The 11,579-nt window shown below is 43.9% G+C and overlaps 1 protein-coding gene across 1 annotated transcript in view; it reads left to right on the top strand.

The window, feature by feature from the left end:
* The first annotated feature begins 3,533 nt into the window (after positions 1 to 3,533).
* SCUBE2 (signal peptide, CUB domain and EGF like domain containing 2) overlaps positions 3,534 to 11,579 on the top strand; it is a 77,787-nt gene continuing 69,741 nt past the window's right edge. The window contains 3 exon segments of the mRNA XM_032796801.1: positions 3,534 to 3,552; positions 3,555 to 3,629; positions 7,085 to 7,207. Of these exon segments, the coding sequence (XP_032652692.1) occupies positions 3,534 to 3,552; positions 3,555 to 3,629; positions 7,085 to 7,207 (217 nt within the window).

Genomic DNA, 11,579 nt, shown 5'->3' with positions numbered 1-11,579 from the left:
CCTTTAAATTACAAACTCAGCTCTTAGTACTGAAGTTCAACCTTCTGGAAGTCCACTATGTGATCCCACTATGTCAATCTTAATAACCTGGGAAGTGATAAATACTACGATGAATCTCGATGCCAGTGCAAAATCCTTCAATAGATCAACTCAGATGATAACAGTAATCAAAGCCTAATAACCACACACAGGTGAAAAGATCTAAGATCGTATGGGGATGATGGCCCTGTAAGTACCTATATAGCCGAGTGAAGCTTTGGGAAAATTACGTGTTAACTGAAGGGAATGTCTTTATCTTTTTTTTTCCTCCCTTGCCCCTCTGTCCTTCTACCTACAGATATCTTTTTTTCTTTTTTTTTTTTTTTTTGTGGTAACCTCAATTTCCCTCATAAGCACTGTGTGTCTTCTTAGAGTCCAATTAAGCTCCAGCTACCGAATTAATAAAATGACCCCACTATCTCTGTCCCACAACAGATTCAGTTCTCACTGTTCACTTCTCTGAAGTTTACATTTATCCAGATTTCCTTAAAACATTTGGCTGTTATTAAACAAAGACTACAAGGAACATAGAGTGCAAAACAACTCAGACAACTCCGTTCAGCTCAGCCTAGAAGACTGGGTGACAAGTTCCAGGAGTAATATTTATATTTTGATACTCTAGTGTTGTCAACAGTCATTTCTATGATTGCTTAGCCCTTGGTAGATCTTAAGGAGACCTACAATGGTGGATTTTTTTATTTTTTTTTTACTGGGCAGTACAAACTGCATTTAGTCAGGGAACTAGAGTCAGGGAGAACTTACATGATCTTGTCTATGTCCATCAGCCTCCTGAAAGAATCCCCTTTACCGTAACTACACAGGAACCCTACAGATACAAGGCACTTATATCCATACCAGCATGGTAGTCACATGGGATTGTAGCTCACAGGTATAATCTGAGAAAATTAACCATTCAGCTTCAGGATTAAAATAATTTCATAATATTAACACATATCTAACAAAAAATTCAATTGATTTTAGGATCAATATTAAAAAATTCAAGCAAGTAGTCTGATCACATAGATCTGTTGTGCTGGTGTTATCAACCACTGGTTTGTAGGATTTTTTTTGTAAGTCTTTTCACAACTTCTTGCTTTCAGAGCAACTTTTTAAAATACAGCAATACTTTATGCCTCATTTTTGGCATAGTTCAGTTTCCTTTCACTCCTCTCTCTTATAGTCCACGTTCATAAGGCTCTGAACTTCATCAGCTTTTGCCTAACCTGTCTTCCAATAGGAGTTCATGCCCAGTGCATGTTCTTTATGGCTCTGGGTCTTAGTCTCTCACTATGATGCTGTTTTATACTTTAAAATAAAATCAGTTATGTCAAAGAAAATTAAAGAAACTGGCCTGAGTTGAGCTCCTTACTTCAAATTTGATTCGATTTGTGTCCATGACTAAGGATGAGCCAAAGAGAACATGTGTAAAGGGAAACACTCTGGCACTGCTTCTTGATGATCACAATAGTATTATATATTTTTATTGCATTATATTTACTCTTCTTTGCAAAGCACTGTGAGATCTATGGACAAAAAGCGCTATATACCACAAAAGTTGTTTTAGTATTTGTCTATTTTATTTTGTTTATATCTTTATTATGCCTTAAAATTTGACTTGCTTAGATATATGGGTTATATCTTTGTTCCCTGTGACTTTATGCTGTGTCAGTTTCTGTCTACCTCACTGGACTGATGTGAGACTTAATTCATTAATGTATGTAAAGCACTTTTGAAAACCTTGGAAGGAAGGTGCCACAGAAGTGCTCATTTTAAAATGAGATAGTCTATAGTGACGTGTTCCGATAGAAAAGGCTCGTTCTCTGACTTAAATTCATGGATGTAAAGCACTTTGAGATGTTTGGATGGACGATGCTATAGAAGCATAAAGCTGTATTATAAATATTCTTTACTCACAAGCTCATGGAAACCAACGCACCAACAGCCACCACGTCCTTTAATTTAATTTCCCGCTATTTTCTATTTGGTAAAATAAGCTGGAGGGATCCCTCAAGTATTTAATGGGCTGCTTTATGCATTTATAGATGGGTTTGACTGCAGCTAAAAATATCCATGACATACAATAGGTTGTTTCTAGCTGGATTTTAAAAGAAAATAACTTTGATCATTTCAAAAGCATTGAAGCCTGATGCTCCAGTGAGAAAGGAAGGCGGTAATTTATGGCTACCATTAAGGAAACAAAGACAAAGACAGAGGGAAAGTTTCACTAAGTGAAGATTTACAAATGTGTATAAAACACCCTTACAACTGGACATAGCCTGGTATTTCTCCCAGAACAAAACAAAAGGGAAGAGGAGGGGGAAGAAGGGGATACAGCCTGCCCACCTGCCTTCACTGGGCACAAAAAGGTCAAAGGAAGAACATTTTTTTTAAAGTTATTTTACCAACTAACATGGTCACTTTGTCTGCAGAGGAAACCAGCTGTGTGAAGAACAGTCACAGTAATATCTGGCTTAGGGAAAAGGGTTAGGGATCTGTAGTAGCCTTTGTAGGAGCTGTGGATGACAGAGACTCTGCCTCTGTATATTGCACAGGGTTGAGCATAGTCAGCACTTAAATAAGAACAATTAACAAAATAGTTGTGAAGTTATATATGTAGGGGATGGGGGTGTTCACGTGCAGTGCTTCTATATACACCTGTAAGTTGTATGTAAATTAATGGGTACAGAGTGTGCCTGCAGTGTGCACTGCACATGTCGGATGTTTGCATGAGGCTGACTACATTAGAAAAGAAATAACTTTGGGGGCCTTTCAGAAAATGAATGTGACACAGTTTCTCTCTATCTAGGTGTGCAGTTGAAACATTTTCAGCACCAGTTTAGCTACAGCTATTGCTTTGACACCCATTGTCAAGCCCTACACGTGGGTGAGTGGGGTTTGTGTATGGCTGCAAGGAATGCCTATGTGTGTATGGGGTATTGTGCTGCTGTTTGAATACACCTGCTGTGGGTGTGTGTGTAAGTGTAGGGCCTGCAGTAGGATGCTGGTGTGTGATTGACTATGTGCATTGGCGGGTGTTTCTTATATGTGGGAATATTTGTAGATGAACAGAGATGTTTCTGAGGCAGAGTATTTGTATGTGGGGAGGGCTTTTATCCATAGTTGTAGAGGGTGTGTGAGTGAGTGTTATTTGGCCTTGCCTGTGTATGTTTGCAGGTGTTTCTGGGGTGGGGTATCTGTAGGTGGGGGACAGTTGTGTATATGTCAGAGGGTGTGTGTGAGAGAGAGCCCCACCCCTGTAGGCAGAGCGCGGGAGGGAGGCAGTGCGGGCTCCAATCTCAGGGTGCCTGGCTGCGGAGTGGCCCATGAGAGCAATGGGGGGGAGACCCAGCGGCCAGGCCCCCTGGCCACGCCGCGCGGCAGCAGGAGCGGGGCGCGAGGCGGCTGTCAGCGCCAGGCAGGCTGGGCGCCCGCTGCCACCTCCTCCTCCCCTCCTCCTCCTGCGGGACGCGCCAGCGCCGGCGGCCGCGCGATCGATGGGGTCCGGCCGCCGCTGCTCGCCGGGGCGGCGCTGCTGCTGCTGCTTCTGCTCCTCCAGGGACAGGTCCGCGCCGCCGGGCTGCTCCTGCCCGGTGAGTGACCCAGCCCCGGGTCCGGGTTAGTCCCGAGTGTTGCCGAACCCCGCTATTGCAGCCCGGCTGCCCTGCGCCGGCCGGGGCGTCCCATGCTGAGAGCAGACGGTTCCCGCTACCTCCAGACCTGGACAGCGGCTTTCGCTTTTTGCCTCGCCCCCTAGAACCGGGTTCTGTCCCGGCCTGAGTCTGCCAGCACTTGCGCGCCTGCTTAACTTTACTCCCCTGAGGGGTAAATGAGTGGAACTTACAGGGGTGGGGGAAGTTAAGGCTCAGGCTCCCACACTGCCAGTGCTCAGCCCCTGGGAAGATCAGAGCACTGTTGGAGGGGTTTGTTTCTTAATTTTGGCTTTGATCCATTACTTTAAGACTGTGTGGAGTAGTGTCATTGACTTCAGTAAGGCTGCTCACATGTCTGAAGTTACACTTGCATGCAGTGCGGCTGTAGCCCTGCGAGTCCCAGGATATTGGAGAGACAAGGGGGTGAAATACTATCTTTCATTGGACCAACTTCTGTTATTGCCCTTGGGCATTTAGTGCACTGGATTTGGTATACCAAATTGTGATGGCCATGTGTGGGATGCATAGATCCTGAAAGGTGTGTTGGGGTGGGAGTGTTGGTTCAGTAAAAGTTCACCCACCTTGTCTCTCTAAAGTGACACTTGCTCTTTCCCTGCTTTGCTGCTATTCTTTTTAGAAAGGGGCTTGAACCAACCTCCAGCTCTAAAACATCCGTGGAAGATGGGAAGCGTTCAGAAATGGAACTGAACGTCACAATTATTACTTTTGGCTGTATTAGTTTCAATTGGGAAAAACAAAAAACAGTTTTTGTTTTATTTTTGAAAAAATTCTCTTGTTTCTGAACAGGGTGCTGGACAATACTAGATGAATACTGTATTTACATAGCACCAGAGAGGTGGCTGGCACTTTTCAAACATATGAGATTATTAAATGAAAAATAATTTATCTGAATTAAAATGTGCAAACTTTGTGGACTGTTAGGTTGCTTTAGTTGGTTTGTAATATGGGCAGTGGTAAATATTTCTGTGACTGAACTTTGATTATGATGGTGATGATTATTTTAAAGTTTTGTTTCCCCACTAGGAATCCTTCAAATACAACATTAGTATCAAAGAAATAAAACAGATGTTTAGTGTTTTTAAAAAATCTAGAAGTACAAGGCTGATGTATCACAGTCTAAACTGTGTTCTATTAAATGTGGAATAAACCTAATAATTCTTCATGCATCTTCCTCCTCCACAGCAGTTTCACTGTCAAGTTTAAGACTGCAGCATTTGCTCTTAGTTTCCTTCCCCAGAGCCTCTCTTTCCAGCTTAGACTGCCTTCATAGGAGCAGAAATCTCACCCAATGTGTATAGTAACTTTAAATCAACTTTCATTATGTTATATACACTAATGCCTTTTCACTCCTGTTCTTCATATGCATCCTGGAGATCAAAGGAATTAATATTAACAATAAAAAACCCTAAAAACCTGAACCAGCCACTAGGTATAAGGCGCAGTATCTGTTTGACATTTATGCATTTTAGTTTTAAGAGAAGAACACTCTTGAATGTGTCCTCTCTGTGACAGTGCTTTCCATGAACAGGTACAAATACAAACACCCTAATGTGCAGATAGGTACAGGGACAAGGAGAGTGGGAATAGTTACTTTGAGATAATGCATGAGCTTAATTTCTACACATTTAAGCAACGAGTCACGAAAGCTTATGCTCCAATACGTCTGTTAGTCTTTAAGGTGTCACAGGACTCGTTGCTTTTTACAGATCCAGACTAACATGGCTACCCCTCTGATACACTATACATTTAAAGTTTATTGACAGCTGATCTCCTTCATCCCATACCAGTCTTCTGTCTCAGTGCTATACATCCATATCCTATTGAAGGTCTTCTAGTAATTCCTCTCACCTCCAGAACCTTCTTTGCTGACCACTCCCAAGACTCAAAAACTCCCCTTATAATAGTTTTCCTTATCCTATCCCAAGATCCCATCTTCTGCTAATCTCACCACCTCAGCATTGGTCTTCCCCTAATTTCCTGATTATCTTGATCCAGAGGTATTTGTAGGGTGTCCATCATATTTGTAGGGTGTCCATCACTATGATCTAGACCAAAGATTTGCAATCTGTGTTCAATGGGCCACTGAGGTTCAGCAGAGTATTTGATCATGGTCTGTTGAGCTGGTTGGTTGTATGATGCTGGCCTTTTGTCTTGTTCCCTGCTGCTAAACTGCTTTAAAAGAAGCTAAAACCATATTAATATTCTTCCTCATAAGCAATTACTCTAGTTATTAAGGGCTGTTAGGTGATATGTGGAAGGAGAAGGTGATCGGTGTGATTGACTCCTGGAACACCTTCTCTTCCATTCATAATCTCTCTGTTACAATGTGGTCTACATTGGAGGGGAAGAGGAAGGCGTGGGCACTTATGATATAGCCACCAAATACTATATTAAGACTCCAGGAGGACCTCCACTTCTGCTGATTTGTCTGTACTCACAGATCCTTCCCGTCTACGACTTCCTTTCCTACAGAACTGCCTTTTCCGCTGATCTCCTTCCCCTGGACCATCCATGGGACCTTACTCTGTTTGTGCTGATTTGCATCTTTTTTCTGCTGCCCTAGAAACTCCTGTTCTGATGATGTCTTCCCCTCCCTGTCACTCTTCTTTGATGGCCACCTGCAACTCATTCATATCCAGGACTTCCTCTTTTGCTGATCTTTCTCCTTCCTCGCTCCTCCCCTGCGCTAAAGTTTCCAGCTGGATGTTTTAGCTATGTACACTATGTGCTTCTTGAAAGGTGACTGCCTGCTGTGTGTTTCAGCAGTGTTGCTCACCAGATGTGACTTTCACTTTTTATTTAAAAAAGCTAATTTGAGAGCAGTAAAAACACTTGAATAACCATCTGTTTAATGGTAAGTAAAAGTTTGACGTGTCTGGGGCTGTGATTTTGAAACGCTTGACTGAGTGAGTGTTCATTTTTTGTGAGACCTTTTTGTTAGTTTAAAGAATGTCATGCTTCCTAAGAGTGATGTCACAGGTTTGAAATATGATTTTTTTCAATAACTGGTTGTTTGGGGCTCTATAGATTAATTCTGTTTCTGTGTGTGTGTCTGATTCTTAGCTCCATACAGAGACACAGAGCCATATTTTCTGCTGCTGTTAATCAGTATAACTCCATGGAGTTACATCGTTTTACATCACCTGAAGATCTGGCCCATAATGTATAAATGCTGATACTTGTGCAAATGTATGCATATACATAATCATGCAAGTATATGCTAACACGCACACATCCACACATACAACCATCATGCAAGCATATCTTGTGTGTGTCTCTTGCACATGCATGTGCGTGTGCACATAGACACACGTGACCATTCACCATTCTCATGTTGCACCTTCTGACATCTCTCACGAATCTGTTTTTTACAGATGTGGATGAGTGTGCCCAAGGGACTGATGACTGTCATCCAGATGCTATTTGTCAAAACATTCCAAAGCTGTACAAGTGCACATGCAAAGTGGGTTACAGTGGTGAAGGGAAAACGTGTGAAGGTAAATTGACTGCAGTAATACACACTGCTTTAGCCGTAGTGTGTGTGCCCCAGACACAGTCCTATTGCCATTTGCTGGTTAGCTCATAGTTAAGACTGCAAAAGGAATTCATGGGAACATCCGTAACAAGCTGTTGATTCCTTATGTCATATATGTAGCCCAGGAATCTGATATATTTCAAACTTAATTATATATTTGTGTGTGACCTTAAAAAACCACGATCTTAAAAAGACAACAAATGCAGCCACTACTTCTGTCCAGCTCCTTAGATTTACTTCAGATATAGATTTATGGTAGGTACCCTTTTGAGAAGCCCTGGCTTGGAAGAGGAGAGAATGTGCCTTATTTCTACTGTGAATTTGTCTAGCTTCAACTTCTAGCTATTGAATCTTGTTGTACCTTTTATCTGCTAGTGTGAAGAGCCCTCAATTTCAAAATTGCTGTTCTGCACATAGGTACTTACGTATTGTGATCAAGTCACCCTTTAACCTTGTCTTTGTTAAACTGAATAGATTGAACTCCTTGCGTGTATCACTGTAAACTCATAAGGCATATTTTTGATCCTTCAGTCATTCTCATGGCTCTTTTCTGAACCCTTTCTAATTTATCAACATACTTCTGGACTTGTGGACACAGTATTCAAATAGCAGTTGTAGCAGTGCCAAATACAGAGGTAATATAATCTTCCTACTTAGGGTGACTAGGTGTTTGGTTTTTGACTGGAACACCCGGTCGAAAAAGGATCCTAGTGGCTCCAGTCAGCACTGCTGACCAGGCTGTTGACTGTCTGCTTGGGGCCTCCATGCAGTGGGGCTGGCAGGCTCCCTGCTAGCCTCCATGGTGCGCGGCTCCTGGGAAGCAGCCGACCTGTCCCCCCTCCAGCTTCTACATGTGGGACATCCAGGGGGCTCCACACACTGTCCTCGCCCCAGGCACTGCCCCCACAGTTCCCATTGGCCAGGAAGCATGGCCAATGGAAGCTGTGGGTCAGTGCTCGCAGAAGGGTGGGCACCTGCAGACAGGACAGTGCGCAGAGCCGCCTGGGAACATCTCTGCATAGGAGTCCGAGAATGGACATGATAGCTGCTTCCAGGAGCCACTTGAGGTAAGCGCTGCCTAGAGCCCGCACCTCTGATCCCCTCCCAGGTACCAGCTCCCTGCCCCAGCCCTGATCTGCCTCCCACCCCCTGAACCTCTCAATCCCAGCCCGGAGCCCCCTTCCATACTCTGAATCCCTCATCCCTGGCCCTACCCCAGAGCCCTCACACTCCCCTGCACCTTAACCACTTACCCCAATCCAGAGCCCCCTTCTGCACCCCAAATCCCTCATCCCTGCCCCACACCCCCAGCAAGAGCCCGCACCTCTTCTGAACTCCAACCCCCTGCCCCAGCCTAGAGCCCCCTCCCGCACCCTGAACCCCTCATCCCTGGCCCCACCCCAGAACCCACACCCCCAGCCCAGAGTCCATACCTCCTCCCACACACCAATCCCCTGCCTCAGCCCCGAGCCCCCCCTCCCATACTCAAAACCCCTTATCCCTGGCCCCAGCCCAGAGCCCACAGGCGCACCCCCAGCTGGAGCCCCCACTCCCTCTCACACCTCCACTCCCTGAGCCAGCCAGGTGAAAATGAGTGAGTGAGGGTGGGGTGAGCAAGTGACAGAGAGAGGAGGGTTGGAGTGAGTGAGGGTGGGGCCTCAGAGAAGGGGCAGGGTATGGGAGGGGCTTCAGGGGAGGGGTGGGGCAGAGGTCTTCAGTTTTGTGCAAGTAGAAAATTGGCAATCCTATTCCTACTTGAGATTTTCCTGATCATACATCCAAGGATTGAATTAACCCTTTTACCACAGAGTCACACTGGGAGCTTATATTCAGCTGATTAGCCACCCTGACCCCCAAAATACTTTTTTGGAGTTATTGCTTACCAAGATAGAGTCTCCCATTGTGTAAGCATGGTCTGCATTCTTTGTTCCTAGATGTATAAGTTCCACCCAGTAAGTTTCAAGGTGCTTACCTATAAAAGCAGGCTGGCCACTGACAATACGTGGGAACAAATATAGCATTGATTCATTTAACGGAAGTTTTAGTTTCTTGCAGTTAGGGCTGAAGGTTTGCGCCTCAGGCTGAGTTGAGGCTGCTTTCAGCAATGCATATGTAAGTTTGAAACTGGGGCAAAATCATGCTTGTATGAACAATACCACAGAGCTATTAAAGTTCTCATAAAAAATGGGTTTGACCAAGTCTGGGCACAGTAGTGGCCTGATCCAGCTCTGCTTAAGTCAATATAACTCTTTCCATTTTCTTCTATGGTAGCTGGATTGGGTCCATAAAAAGCAAAAACTTTAGCACCTGCTGTATTTCTTTGCTTCTTCTGTTCTATTTTATTATATTTCTAAAAAGGGAAACAGTGATAAGAAGTCTAGCTTCAAAGCAGGGAGTCACTCACATTACAGTCATATGCATGAGGGCCTTAGAAATGTAGGAACTGCCAAACTGGATGAAACCAGTGGTCCATTTAATCCAGTATCCCACTTCTGACAGTTGCCACACCAACTGCTTCAGGGGAAGGGGAAACCTTGCAATAGACAGAGTTATTTTTTGAATCCTGCTTGATCTTAATTATGTATTGTGGCAAGGAGTTCCACAGGCCAACTGCATGTTGTATGAAAATATATTCTTCTTCGAGTGATTGCTCATATCCATTCCAGGTAGGTGTGTGCGCGCCGCGTGCACAGCCGTCAGAGAAACTTTTACCCTAGCAACACTCAGCGGGTCGGCTGGGCGCCCCCTGCAGTGGCGCCACCATGGCGCCGCATAAATACCCCAGCCGACCCGGCCACCCTTCAGTTCCTTCTTATCGCCCGTGTCGATCGTTGGAACAGTGGAGTGCAGTTTACCTGACCTCCGCATTTTCCCTAGCTAATCGCTCGTTTTTTTGTTCTTTGTTATTTAATCGTTCTTGTTTTACATAGTTAATTAGTTTATTGACAGTTTAAAGTTATAGTTGTTAGTGTATTTGTTAGTAATAGTTTTCGCGGGGTCTGGGGCTCTTCCCCTACCCCGATCACTCGACTTAGAAGAAAACAAGGTTAACTGATTTGTACGTTTCTATCGAGATGTGTTGCTTCATATCGTCATTCCATCACCCCACCTCCTTTCCCCACTGCGGGTAAGTCCGCAAGAAGAATGAAGGGCTGGCCGGGTCGTGCTGGGGATTTAGTGGCAGGCGCCATGAGGTCGCCATTCTCCCGGCGCGGGAGCGACCCCGGCTGAGTGTATGCTAAGGGTAAAAGTTTTCCCTGACGGTCTGTGCACGCGGCGGCGCACCGACACCTACTCGGGAATGGATATGAGGCAATCAATCGAAGAAATTCATCACTCAGAAGGTGAGTAAGACCTTGTTTTTCCTTTGTATTCATTTGATTTCATTGAGTTCCCCTTTGCTGCTCTTATTCTAGACGGAGTAAATAGAATTTGCAAAGATCTGTCTTTCTATGCCAATTGTTATTTTTATATACGCTTTATCATGTCACCGCGTTGTATTATCTCACTCTTTACAGGCAAATCACAACACAACTTTGCAATTTCTCTTTATATGGGGTTTTCCATATCCGCTACTCCATTCTTGTCATCGTTGGCTGCTGATCTCTGTTTGCTGGGTATTAGCCTTTCAGATGTGTGTCCGTGTCGAGAAGCTGACATCACAGTGTTCCTGTGTATAGGCTACATTAAATTTAGCAGAATGTCATTATATAAGATATCTGGCTCTGTTATTTTCTATCCTATTACCCCACGGTCTACGCACGCAATACATTGGGCAACATTAGCAATGATACTTAGGTGGACAAAATTTTAAAAATAGAGCATGAATGCATTTCAAATCATTTTCGTTTAACGATGTTTGACCATTTTCTATTTTCTGTTTTGAACAAAATTTCAGCAACTTTTTATTAGAAGATATGACTCAAAAATGTTATCCGAATAAGGTTATGAAATTTGCATAGATACAGGTTTGATAAAGCAGAAAAAAAATCTCTGATCATAACTGATGGTTTTGATTTAAAATTTAAAATTAAAAATTACAAAGAAAAATATTGAACTTTTTTGGGGGCCTTGCATGTGGGTGAAATCCTCGGCTTCTGAAAGCAAGTCTGCAAAACTCCCATTGACAATTAGGGAGCCAGGATTGTAACAAGTTTTTGTTTTTTTGCGGGGAAAAAAAAACACACCCCCCTACCGCTTTCTCCATACCAAATTCATTGTGACCCAAGAGAGGCACCTGTAACTACTGAGTTAATTGGTATGTTTTTTAATGAGCAGCCTTTAATAACGTAGTTGGCCAGTGAACATCTGAGGGGCTGAGTCTTCTGGATGGG

This window comes from Chelonoidis abingdonii, chromosome 4 (assembly GCF_003597395.2).
Source record: "Chelonoidis abingdonii isolate Lonesome George chromosome 4, CheloAbing_2.0, whole genome shotgun sequence".
NCBI lineage: Eukaryota > Metazoa > Chordata > Testudines > Testudinidae > Chelonoidis > Chelonoidis abingdonii.
The sequence above is the reverse complement of the archived record's forward strand: the minus strand, read 5'-3'. Positions and strand labels throughout refer to the sequence as shown.